This window comes from Chanodichthys erythropterus, chromosome 9, assembly GCF_024489055.1.
Source record: "Chanodichthys erythropterus isolate Z2021 chromosome 9, ASM2448905v1, whole genome shotgun sequence".
NCBI classification, from domain to species: Eukaryota; Metazoa; Chordata; class Actinopteri; order Cypriniformes; family Xenocyprididae; genus Chanodichthys; species Chanodichthys erythropterus.
Window position 1 is genome coordinate 862,354 of NC_090229.1, and position 13,642 is coordinate 875,995.

At 39.2% G+C, this 13,642-nt stretch overlaps 1 protein-coding gene across 4 annotated transcripts in view; it reads left to right on the forward strand.

Annotated features, from left to right (window-relative positions):
- The window catches only part of mtor (mechanistic target of rapamycin kinase), a 344,442-nt gene that overhangs the window by 197,271 nt on the left and 133,529 nt on the right, over positions 1-13,642 (forward strand). For all 4 annotated transcript variants that reach the window (XM_067394176.1, XM_067394175.1, XM_067394174.1 and 1 more), the window contains 2 exons: positions 1,221-1,298; positions 1,783-1,890. In XM_067394176.1, coding sequence (XP_067250277.1) covers positions 1,221-1,298; positions 1,783-1,890 — 186 coding nt within the window. The remainder of the gene's footprint in view (positions 1-1,220; positions 1,299-1,782; positions 1,891-13,642) is intronic.

Genomic DNA, 13,642 nt, shown 5'->3' on the forward strand with positions numbered 1-13,642 from the left:
ATGAGTAAAAAAAAAACATGCACAGACAAATCCAAATTAAACCCTGCGGCTCGTGACGACACATTGATGTCCTAAGACATGAAACAATCGGTTTGTGTGAGAAACCGAACGGTATTTATATCATTTTTTTAACCTCTAAAACACCACTATGTCCAACTGTGTTGAGCATCCGGTTAGTGAGGTCTGAACGCGTTCTGATGACAGAAGTGATCTCTCGCGCATCACTTCAGTTGTCAGAGCGTGTTCAGACCTCTCACCGCTACGTTTACATTACGTCTCCACTGTCCTTTTGCTTTGTGTTAAATAGAAAAAACATTTAATTCAGTTGGATAACGGTTACCGTCGCTCCATATTTAAAGAGTACGCGCGATCGCTGAAAGTGAAAGTAAGCGTGCGCATTCAAACGCGATTTCAATACCCCGCATTTTCAAAGCGGCTCTCTGATGAATGCAAATATCTCTCAATATGAAAGCTATTTTAGGCTGGGCAGTGTAGTTTTAACCATCTCTTAGCTCTGTATTGTTGTCTTTTACTGCATATGATAATTCATACTCAGAAAGTAGAAACTGAATGACATTCATTATAAGATGATTAGTTAAAACATTTCAAATACACCTGCAGAATATGTATTTCGCCATTGAGGATTTCTTAAAAAATAGTGTGTAAAAATATTGTCTCGTCTCGTCTCGTGAACTCAATCTCGAGTCTCGTCTCGTCTCGTGAGATACCCGTCTCGTCACACCCCTAGTAATTAATGACAGAATTTTCATTTTTGGGTGAAATAACCCTTTAAAGTGTATATAATAATGCCATATTTATACAGCTTTAGTTACTGCATGGTACATTTTTATAGGTGGTGTTGTGTGGACTGAAGCTTGTAATTATCATTTTGTACAGTTTACACTTAAACATTTCAGTTCATGTGGTCAGAGCTGTTCTGTCTGGTTTCATCTAGGTTCACACAGAGCCTTTAATGTTCACATATCATGTTGTGTTTGTGTCGAATTCAAATGGGTCATACAGATTGCGCTAATTATCACTTTATTATCACTTAATTATCACTGACTGAAATAACTGCAATGCAGTCAACAGACCTACTTCATAGATGGATGTTTTCTGGGGAAAAAAAATTGCACACCTTAGTACTCCTGTAAAACAACCAGAAAAAAAAACATTCAGCAACACCGTGGTATAATAATGTTTTGTTCATGTGATTTCAGTGCATTGACAAGGCCAGAGATCTACTAGATGCTGAGCTCACTGCCATGGCTGGAGAGAGTTACAGTAGAGCATATGGGGTAAGAACATATACCTCAGTCTCAATACAGAAGATCGGCTCAAGTAAATGATCAACTCAAGTAACGTATACATTTTCTTTTTAATCGCTCATAATCTGCTTTGATAAGAATGCTGTTCAAGATTTGAGGTAAAGTCGAGACCATTTCAGGGAAGACTATTACATTGTAAGACTAGTACATGATTTCAGCCAGACTTGTACATTATATACATTACATAATGAACACACACACACACACACACACACACACACACACACACACACACACACACACACACACACACACACACACACACACACACACACATCCTCACACATTGGGTGAGATTATAGAGCTAAATATAATGTGATATAAGTGTTTAAAGAGTGCATACAAAATAAGTCTTGGCTTTTGAGTTAATATACATCTTATCTCTCTCTCTATTTCTCTCTCTCTCTCTCTCTCTCTCTATTTCTCTCTCTCTCCCTCTTTCTCTTTCTTATAGGCCATGGTGTCATGTCAGATGCTGTCTGAGTTAGAGGAGGTGATCCAGTATAAACTGGTTCCTGAAAGGAGGGACATCATCAGGGAAACGTGGTGGGAGAGGCTGCAGGTAACAACAGTGTTATTCCCTCCATACTCAACAAGTCAAGTCACCTTTATTTATATAGCGCGTCATACAATACAGATTGTTTCAAAGCAGCTTTACAGTGATAACAAGAAAATGATTCGAAGATGCAAACAGAGTTAATTTTGGCTGTACAAAAGCTCTAAAAGAAAACAGTGTCATTGTTTAATTGAAGTCATTTTAGTGTCGATTCATCTCAAGATCAATACATCTATAAAGCAGTTCTGCAGAAAACAGTGATGTCATCGCCCAGCTCAGTTATATATATATATATATATATATATATATATATATATATATGAGCAATATCACACTCGTAGCCGTGCAATATGGCTGTATATCAGCACGCTGTGATTCGTCCGTAGGTAATCACAGCGTGCTAATATACAGCCATATCGCACGGCTACGAGTGTGATATTGCGTTTATACAACAGTTCAACGGCACGAGTGTGTAAATAAATAAGAACAACAACGGAGTGTCTTTAAAACCCTCTTTTGTGCAGCACTACTTCCTTCCGCCACGGATTCAAATCTCAATTTGACAGTTGGACCAAGCCTGCGTTACTAATTCTAAAACGTCACTTCAGAACTAGTAACGAAGGAACGTTTCAAAACTCAAGTTGTCAGTTGAACCAAGCCTCCGTTACTAACTCTAAAACGTCACTTTAGAACTAGTAACGAAGGAACACTGAGTCGCTTCATTGAAACACATTGAATTTTGTACAGTATTAGAGAGAGAGAGAGAGCACGAGAGAGAGAGAGAGATAGTAGGCTATTACCTGTGTCTGGTATATTGCATTACATTCATTCTTCAAGTCGATGTCCATAATATTATATCCTTTATACAAGTCCATTTGAATGTCCGCTGAGGAAAGTGATCTTTGTATTTGTCCTTTTTTACAGTTTGGGAATTTTCCATAAAATCCATTACACCACAGCGCTAAAACAACTTCCTTTTGCAAAAGTTCCTTTCAATTTAAAAGTCTCTTGTGCTTCACTGACTCATTCTCCTGTAAAGTGTTGCCGCCATCTAATGGCGTATTAAAGTAATGTTCACTCAATCCATATTACTTAATGGACATATTTATATAAAATCATATTTATTAACAATAATATTTAGAACAACAAATAAGCACAATTGTACAGTTCAGTCAAACATAAAGCACTAGTTATTAAAAAAAAAAATAGGTCACCATTTACGCTTGTATGTGGGTTTTACAAATATTTGTGGGTTTTACGAATGAAAAGGATTTTAAAGAGCTTGTGACAAAACCTCCTAACTCCATTGGATCCTCAAACTGTCAATCAAGCCTCATTAATCCGCCTCACCTCCTGAATAAAGTGCGCACGCAGTTTGGACATCTCCTCTGTGCAATGCAAAGGTAAATAAAGATCTGATGTTTGAAAAAAAAATTGTAAAGCGTTTTCTTTACTCAAAAAACCATATGTTTATAAAGTTTAATGTTTTATGTATTTGAAGCGGAGAAGAGTCTGATATGTCCCGTCTAGTTGTAGCCAATGTGCTATATAAGGATGTAAGGTAACGTTTATTATTATCAAATTTAATATAGCACAATTCGACTTGCTCTGTAACAAATAATAGATTAATAAGACCAAAGATTGCCCGTTCTATGTACTCAAATTGAATTATGTCTCATGTTTAACCACTATAAGAGCCAGCGGCAAATCCCAGAGGCACTGGCTGAGATGAAGCTGTTCTCGGCGGTTACAGAAGCACTGAACGGCTGCTGATGCACTCGAGCTCGCATCTCCGAAAACGTCAAAACAAATTGTAAAATAGGCTCTGTTATTAAATATGAGTCACATATGCTGTTATCTCTGAAATATCGCATGGCTATCAACCAATCAGATTCGAGAACCAGACTAATATATATATACAGGTGCTGGTCATATAATTAGGATATCATCAAAAAGTTTATTTATTTCACTAATTCCATTCAAAAAGTGAAACTTGTATATTATATTCATTCATTACACACAGACTGATATATTTCAAATGTTTATTTCTTTGAATTTTGATGATTATAACTGACAATCCCAAATTCAGTATCTCAGAAAATTAGAATATTGTGAAAAGGTTCAATATTGAAGACACCTGGTGCCACACTCTAATCAGCTAATTAACTCAAAACACCTGCAAAGGCCTTTAAATGGTCTCTCAGTCTAGTTCTGTAGGCTACACAATCATGGGGAAGACTGCTGACTTGACAGTTGTCCAAAAGACGACCACTGACACCTTGCACAAGGAGGGCAAGGCACAAAAGGTCATTGCAAAAGAGGCTGGCTGTACACAGAGCTCTGTGTCCAAGCACATTAATAGAGAGGCGAAGGGAAGGAAAAGATGTGGTAGAAAAAAGTGTACAAGCAATAGGGATGACCGCACCCTGGAGAGGATTGTGAAATAAAACCCATTCAAAAATGTGGGGGAGATTCACAAAGAGTGGACTGCAGCTGGAGTCAGTGCTTCAAGAACCACTTTGCACAGACGTATGCAAGACATGGGTTTTAGCTGTCGCATTCCTTGTGTCAGGCCACTCTTGAACAACAGACAGCGTCAGAAGCGTCTCGCCTGGGCTAAAGACAAAAAAAGTACTGGACTGCTGCTGAGTGGTCCAAAGTTATGTTCTCTGATGAAAGTAAATTTTGCATTTCCTTTGGAAATCAGGGTCCCAGAGTCTGGAGGAAGAGAGGAGAGGCACACAATCCACGTTGCTTGAGGTCCAGTGTAAAGTTTCCACAGTCAGTGATGGTTTGGGTTGCCATGTCATCTGCTGGTGTTGGTCCACTGTGTTTTCTGAGGTCCAAGGTCAACGTAGCCATATACCAGAAAGTTTTAGAGCACTTCATGCTTCCTGCTGCTGACCAACTTTATGGAGATTCAGATTTCATTTTCCAACAGGACTTGGCACCTGCACACAGTTCCAAAGCTACCAGTACCTGGTTTAAGGACCATGGTATCCCTGTTCTTAATTGGACAGCAAACTCGCCTGACCTTAACCCCATAGAAAATCTATGGGGTATTGTGAAGAGGAAGATGCGATATGCCAGACCCAACAATGCAGAAGAGCTGAAGGCCACTATCAGAGCAACCTGGGCTCTCATAACACCTGAGCAGTGCCACAAACTGATCGATTCCATGCCATGCCGCATTGCTGCAGTAATTCAGGCAAAAGGAGCCCCAACTAAGTATTGAGTGCTGTACATGCGCATACTTTTCATGTTTATACTTTTCAGTTGGCCAAGATTTCTAAAAATCCTTTCTTTGTATTGGTCTTAAGTAATATTCTAATTTTCTGAGATACTGAATTTGAGATTTTCCTTAGTTAGGGGCCAGGCCCCGAAGGGGCTGTAGCCCCTATTGTAATTGTACGTTTTCTTATTAGGAGCCAAGCCCCGAAGGGGCTGTAGCCCCTATTGTAATTGTACGTTTTCTTATTATTATTAGGGGCCAAGCACCGTTCTTTTTTAAACACGTTCTTTTTTTTTTTTTTTTTTTCTTTTTTTTTATTAGGGGCCAAGCACCGAAGGTGCTTAGGCACCTATTGTTATTGTTGGCGTTCCATACGCTTATTATTATTAGGGGCCAAGCACCGAAGGTGCTTAGGCACCTATTGTTATTGTTGGCGTTCCGTACGCTTATTATTATTCTTCTTCCGCTCTTGAAGTCTATGGCAGCCCATAGAACCGCTTACGGGAAAGTTGTGAAATTTGGCACACAGTTAGAGGACAGAATGACCTTTGTCCATAGCAAATTTGGAGTCTCTAACTCAATCCCTCTAGCGCCACCAGCTGTCCAAAGTTGCACTTATGTTTATGCTAATAACTTTTGAGTCAAGCCGATTCGAATGTACCCTATGACGTCATTATCCGTCATGAAAATTTTTCCGCCATTTTGAATTTTCTGAAAAACGCTTTTTCGAACTCCTCCTAGGCCGTTACTCCGATTTTCACGAAAATTGAACCAGATCATGCTCAGACAATGCCGACAAAAAGTTATGGAATTCAAGTTGATTCCTCAAACCGTTTTCATAAAACAAGCGAACGAATTGAACATAGTGATTGCGAAAATAGACATAAGGCTGTATCTCCGCAACGCTTTATCATATTCAGACCAAACTTGGTACAGGTCATCACAAGCATGACTTGAGGCATTATGCAGTGTTTCGGCGCAGTGCCACCTACTGGTGCGAAAATATGAAAAATGGCTATTTTTCCTTATAACTTCTGATAGGTTTGTCCAAAAATCATAAATTTGGTCTCGTTGGATTCGGGGCATCATGCTGAGTTCCCATATTGGACATTTTGGCCGTCTGCCATTTTGAATTTCAAAAAGTTGATTCCTCAAACCGTTTTCGAAAAACACGCGAACGAATTGTACGTAGTGCTTGCTAAAATAGACATAAGGCTGTATCTCCGCAACGCTTTATCGTATTCAGACCTTGGTACCTGTCATCACAAGCATGACCTGAGGCAACATGCAGCGTTTCGGCGCAGTGCCACCTAGTGGTGTGGAGATATGAAAAATTTATGTTTTTGCTTATAACTTCTGATGGGTTTGTCCAAAAATCATAAATTTGGTCTTGTTGGATTCGGGGAATCATGCCGAGTCGAATGATATCCAATTTTCACATATCGGACATTTTGACTGTCGGCCATTTTGAATTTTGTGCTAAAATGCTGTATTTTACGAACGCATTAGCGTATCGTTATGAAACTTGGTATGGGTTATCAGGACAATGCCCTGAAGGAGCCTGAGAAGTTTCGGACCAGCGCCACCTCGTGGTCAAAAGTTATAACAAAATTTACAAAAATGCTAATAACTTTTGTCTATATTAACCAATTGTAATGAAACTGGTCTCTGTAGATTCCTTGGGTTATGCTGAGAACATAGATATCAAATTTGCCATAGTCAGCTAAACGTCCTGTCCGCCATATTGTTTTTCTTTAAAAACCTACTTTTTCGAACTCCTCCTAGACCGTTGCTCCGATTTTCACCAAAATTGAACCGTGTCATCTTCAGACCATGCCGACAAAAAGTTATGGATTTCAAGTCCATATGTCAAACCGTTTTTGTATACCAGAGCAAAGAATTTGAGGCATGATTCAAAAATGACTCTTGAAGCTGTATCTCTTCAGTGCTTTGACATATTGACACCAAACTTTGGAAGTGTCATTGTCACCTCACTCTGACCATACCACAACAATTTGGACACAGCGCCACCTATTGGTCGAAAGTTATGAACCAGTAAATCCTCATTTTTGATAATTTTTCAGCTCTTATGCCTAAAATAATCTTAATACGTCTTTAATTGTTCACTGTTGCAGTTGGTCTGATGCTCCCAGCCGTGTTGGCTGGTTTCTTGTGCCGTTTTTGTGCTTGGCCCCATAATTGCTGCTTGCAGCTATATTTAGGGGCCAAGCACCGAAGGTGCGGAGGCACCTATTGTTATTGTTGGCGTTCTTTTTTTATTTTATTTTTTTTATTATTAGGGGCCAAGCACCGAAGGTGCTTAGGCACCTATTGTTATTGTTGGCGTTCCGTACGCTTATTATTATTCTTCCGCTTCTTCTTCCGCTCTTGAAGTCTATGACAGCCCATAGAACCGCTTGCGGGAAAGTTGTGAAATTTGGCACACAGTTAGAGGACAGTCTGACCTTTGTCCATAGCAAATTTGGAGTCTCTAACTCAATCCCTCTAGCGCCATCAGCTGTCCAAAGTTGCACTTATGTTTATGTTAATAACTTTTGAACCATAAGGGCTAGAAACAAAATTTTTTCTTTTTTCCTCTGATTCCTTGGGTCAAGACGAATCGATTGCACCATATGACGTCATTTTCCGTCATGAAAATTTTTCCGCCATTTTGAATTTTCTGAAAAACGTACTTTTTCGAACTCCTCCTAGGCCGTTACTCCAATTTTCACGAAAATTGAACCAGATCATCTTCAGACCATGCCGACAAAATGTTATGGAATTCAAGTTGATTTCTCAAACCGTTTTCGAAAAACACGCAAACGAATTGTACGTAGTGCTTGCGAAAATAGACATAAGGCTGTATCTCCGCAACGCTTTATCGTATTCAGACCAAACTTGGTAACTGTCATCACAAGCATGACCTGAGGCAACATGCAGCGTTTCGGCGCAGCGCCACCTAGTGGTGCGGAGATATGAAAAATGGCTATTTTTACTTATAACTTCTGATGGGTTTGGCCAAAAATCATGAATTTGGTCTCGTTGGATTCGGGGAATCATGCCGAGTCGAATGATACCCAATTTTCCCATATTGGACATTTTGGCCGTCGGCCATTTTAAATTTGGTGCTAAAATGCTGTATTTTACGAACGCATTAGCGTATCGTTATGAAACTCGGTATGGGTCATCAGCACAATGCCCTGAAGGAGCATACCAAGTTTAGGACCAGCGCCACCTTGTGGTCAAAAGTTATAACAAAATTTACAAAAATGCTAATAACTTTTGACTATATTAACCGATTGTAATGAAACTGTTTTCAGTAGATTCCTTGGGTCATGCTGAGAACATAGATATCAAACTTTCCATAGTCAGCTGAACTTCCTGTCCGCCATATTGTTTTTCTTTAAAAACCTACTTTTTCGAACTCCTCCTAGACCGTTGCTCCGATTTTCACCAAAATCGAACCGTATCATCTTCAGACCATGCTGACAAAAAGTTATGGATTTCAAGTCGATAAGTCAAACCGTTTTCGTATACCAGAGCAACGAATTTGAGGCATGATGCAAAAATGACTCTTGAAGCTGTATCTCTGCAATGCTTTATCATATTCAGACCAAACTTGGTATGTGTCATCACAAGCATGACCTGAGGCATCATACAATGTTTCAGCACAGCGCCACCTACTGGAGTGGAGATATGAAAAATGGCTGTTTTTGCTTATAACTTCTGATGGGTTTGACCAAAATTCATAAATTTGGTATGGTTCATCAGGACAATGCCCTGAAGGAGCCTGAGAAGTTTCGGACCAGCACCACCTTGTGGTCAAAAGTTATAACAAAATTGACAAAAATGCTAATAACTTTTGATAATATCTACCGATTGTAATGAAACTGGTCTCAATAGATTCCTTGGGTCATGCTGAGAACATAGATATCAAATTTGCCATATTCAGCTGAACTTCCTGTCCGCCATATTGTTTTTCTTTAAAAACCTACTTTTTCAAACTCCTCCTAGACCTTTGCTCCGATTTTCACCAAAATTGAACCGTATCATCGTCAGACCATGCCGACAAAAAGTTATGGATTTCAAGTCGATATGTTAAACCGTTTTCATATACCAGAGCAAAGAATTTGAGGCATGATGCAAAAACGACTCTTGAAGCTGTATCTCTTCAGTGCTTTGACATATTCAGACCAAACTTGGTATGTGTCTTCACAAGCATGACCTGAGGCAGCATACTCTGTTTCGGCGCAGCGCCACCTACTGGCTCCACTCCAGTATATTAAAAATGCCATTTTTGCTTATAACTTCTGATGGGTTTGACCAAAATTCATAAATTTGGTATGGGTCATCAGGACAATGCACTGAAGGAGCCTGAGAAGTTTCGGACCAGCGCCACCTTGTGGTCAAAAGATATAACAAAATTGACAAAAATGCTAATAACTTTTTTTCTAATTGCTCACTACTGCTGTTGGTCTGATGCTCCCAGCCATGTTGGCTTGCTTCTTGTGCCATTTTTGTGCTTGGCCCCGTAATTGCTGCTTGCAGCTATATTTTATTCTTCTTCTTCTTCTTCTTCCGCTCTTGAAGTCTATGGCAACCCATAGAACCGCTTGCGGGAAAGTTGTGAAATTTGGCACACAGTTAGAGGACAGTCTGACCTTTGTCCACAGCAAATTTGGAGTCTCTATCTCAATCCCTCTAGCGCCACCAGCTGTCCAAAGTTGCACTTATGTTTATGTTAATAACTTTTGAACCATAAGGGCTAGAAACAAAATTCTTTTTTTCCTCTGATTCCTTGGGTCAAGACGAATCGATCGCACCCTATGACGTCATTTTCCGTCATGAAAATTTTTCCGCCATTTTGAATTTTCTGAAAAACTTACTTTTTCGAACTCCTCCTAGGCCGTTACTCCGATTTTCATGAAAATTGAATCAGATCATCTTCAGACCATGCTGACAAAAAGTTATGGAATTCAAGTTGATTCCTCAAACCGTTTTCGAAAAACTCACGAACGAATTGTACGTAGTGCTTGCGAAAACAGAAGTAAGGCTGTATCTCCGCAACGCTTTATCGTATTCAGACCAAACTTGGTACATGTCATCACAAGCATGACCTGAGGCATTATACAGTGTTTGATGGGTTTGTCCAAAAATCATAAATTTGGTCTCGTTGGATTCGGGGAATCATGCCGAGTCGAATGATATCCAATTTTCCCATATTGGCCATTTTGGCTGTCGGCCATTTTGAATTTTGTGCTAAAATGCTGTATTTTACGAACGCATTAACGTATCTTTACAAAACTTGGTATGGGTCATCAGCACAATGCCCTGAAGGAGCCTGAGAAGTTTCGGCACAGCGCCACCTTGTGGTCAAAAGTTACAACAAAATTTACAAAAATGCTAATAACTTTTGACTGTATTCACCAATTGTAATGAAACTGGTCTCAGTAGATTCCTTGGGTCATACTGAGAACATAGATATCACATTTGCTATAGTCAGCTAAACTTCCTGTCCGCCATATTGTTTTTCTTCAAAAACCTACTTTTTCGAACTCCTCCTAGACCGTTGCTCCAATTTTCACCAAAATTGAACCGTGTCATCTTCAGACCATGCCGACAAAAAGTTATGGATTTCAAGTCGATAAGTCAAACCGTTTTCGTATACCGGAGCAAAGAATTTGAGATGTGATGCAAAAATTTATAACTTTTGAGCGCTTATAACTTTTGAAAACATTTTCCAAAATGTGTATGCTTTATGTAATTTTATTCCCTGGCTAACGCCAATTCCAACGATGTGTCATTTGTCATTTTCCTTAAATGTCCCTGTCCGCCATATTGAAATAAATGAAAAACAGTTTTTTTGCTACTCCTCCCACAAATTTTGTCCAATTTTGTCCAAAATCAGCTCAGATGATCTTTGGACCGAGCCGCATAGAAATGACTGAACGGATTTTTGATATTCGCTACCATTCCCGAGATATTCGTCTCTGAATATGACCTTGCTTGTGTTTGTTGTCTTATGCTAATTAGCTTAGCATGCTAAATGCTTATTTTGTACAAATTGCTTCTGTTCCTGTTAAATAATGTTAAATTTATAAATATAACATATGGTGCATTTTTATAAAAATTCTTGATTGTGAGTTCATTCTCATGAACTACTAAACTTCGACAGCTGTGTGACACTGCCTGCCCAGTGGTGCAAAGAGTTGAGTGACAGACACATGACTTAGAGACTGTGGGTTCGAGTCCCGTGTGGGTCAACTTTATAAAACTGTTTGTAATGTTGTCATTTCAATTCCTTTATTATCCAAACAAGTATTGTACTAGTCTTTCTTCTTTTAATTAGAAATTAATCTATTTTTATTAATTCTATGTTCATTTTCATCTTAGCTTCTGATCATTTTGAGTTCATTCTTACCTATACTTCTGAACCAGCTGTTTTTCATGTACATTCAATTTCTGCTCTTTTTGCCCTTCTTGCTCTGCATTGCACTACAACTCAGACATTTGAGTGCATGAAATGTATGCTGTGTTGCTCTTCATTGTGAGTTCATTCTCATGAACTACTGAACTCTGACAGCTGTGTGACACTGTCTGCTCAGTGGCGCAAGGAGTTGAGTGGCAGACACATGATCCAGAGATTGTGGGTTTGAATCCCACGTGGGGTGACTTTATAAAATTATTTGTAATGTTGTCATTTCAATTCCTCTATCATTACCAACATTACCATGCCATGTTGCTCTGCTTTAAAAGCTGCTCTTTTTGCTGTGCTGTTCTGCCTGCAGTGTTGCTCAGCATGCTGTGCTGTTCCGTTTGATGTTCTGCTCTGCTTGGTGTGCTGCTCTGTCTGATGTGCTGTTCTGCTTACAGTGTTGCTCTGCTTGAAATGCTGCTCTGCTTGCTGTGTTGCTCTGTTTGCGGTGCCTTCGGTGCTTAGTCCCGCATTGCTGCTTGCAGCTATATTTATTATTATTATTTTTCCCGAATGGGAGTCTATGGCAGCCCTATCAACGGAACATGAGAAAATGATGAAATTTGGCACACTTGTAGTGATGGTCATGTCTAGAAATCTGACCAATTTTGGAGTCTCTAGGACCAACTCTATAGCGCCACCACCAGTTCAAAAATTCAACATTCTAAAGGTTATAACTTTTGAACCATTTGCTCTAGAAAAATGTAATTTAGTACATCTGATTTGGCTCTTAATGCTGATGCTATTCAACATATTACATTAAGTCTCCGCCCATTACAGTAGCAGCCATTTTGAAAAGTACAGTAATCCGTTTTTTCGCTGCTCCTCCTCCAAATTTTGTCCAATTTTGTCCAAACTTTGATCAGATGATCTTTGGTCTGAGCTGCACAGAGATGACTGAACAGATTTTTTATATTCATCTTTGTTCAAAAGTTATGTTGTCATGAAGTTAACGAGGTCGACCCGAAATTGCTGTAGAGGCTGTATCTCGGCCAAACTTTGAGCAATCGAAACAAAAATTGGTACACTTGATCAATGCCATGATCTGAGGTTCCATGCCAAATTTGGGAACAGCGCCCCCTACAGGTCATGAGATCTGAAAAATGGCTATTTTGGCCAATAACTTTTGAACACTTTGTTAGAAAATCAAGATCTTGGTGTCTATGGATTCCCTGTGCCATGCCGAATCTGAGGATATCAAATGTCAACATCAGATGAACCACGTGTCCGCCATTTTGAATTTTGTCATAAATTGCAATAACTTTTAAACAATTTGACATATCATCACAAAAATTGGTACATATGACCATCAGAGGGTCCTGAAGGTACATGAGAAGTTTCAGCACAGCGCCACCTAGTGTTCCACAGATATAATGATTTTTGCAAAATTGCTTATAACTTTTGAAAACATTATCCAAAATTGTCTGCTTTATGTAATTTTATTCCCTGGCTTATGCCGATTCCGACAATGTGTCATTTGTCATTTTCCTTAAATGTACCTGTCTGCCATATTGAAGTAAATCAAAAACAGTTTTTTCACTGCTACTCCCACAAATTTTGGTCAATTTTGTCCGTAATTCTGAACCAGCTGTTTCATGTTTGTTCATTTTCTGCTGTTTTTCCTCTTCCTGCTCTATATTGCGCTACAGCATGATGAGCTGCAGAATGATCTAAAGTAGTTATTAAATATAACATTCAGTGCAGTTTTATAAAAATTCTTCATTTTGAGTCCATTTTCACATGAACTAATGAACTTCGGCAGGTGTGCCAACATTCACCTGCACAGTGGTGCAATGAGATGAGAAATGGGCGTTGGACCCAGAGGTCATGGGTTCGAATCCCACGTGGGGTGCCTTTATACAATTGTGTGTAATGAGTCATTTTGATACCTTTTTTATCCAGATAAGCATTGTACTAATCTTTATTCCTCTTGAATGAGATACAAGTGTTTTTAGTTCATTCCGTGTTCATTCTCTGAACTTCTATTGATTTTCATTTCATTTCCACCTGTCTTTCTGAACCAGCTGTTTTGCATGTACATTCAATTTCTG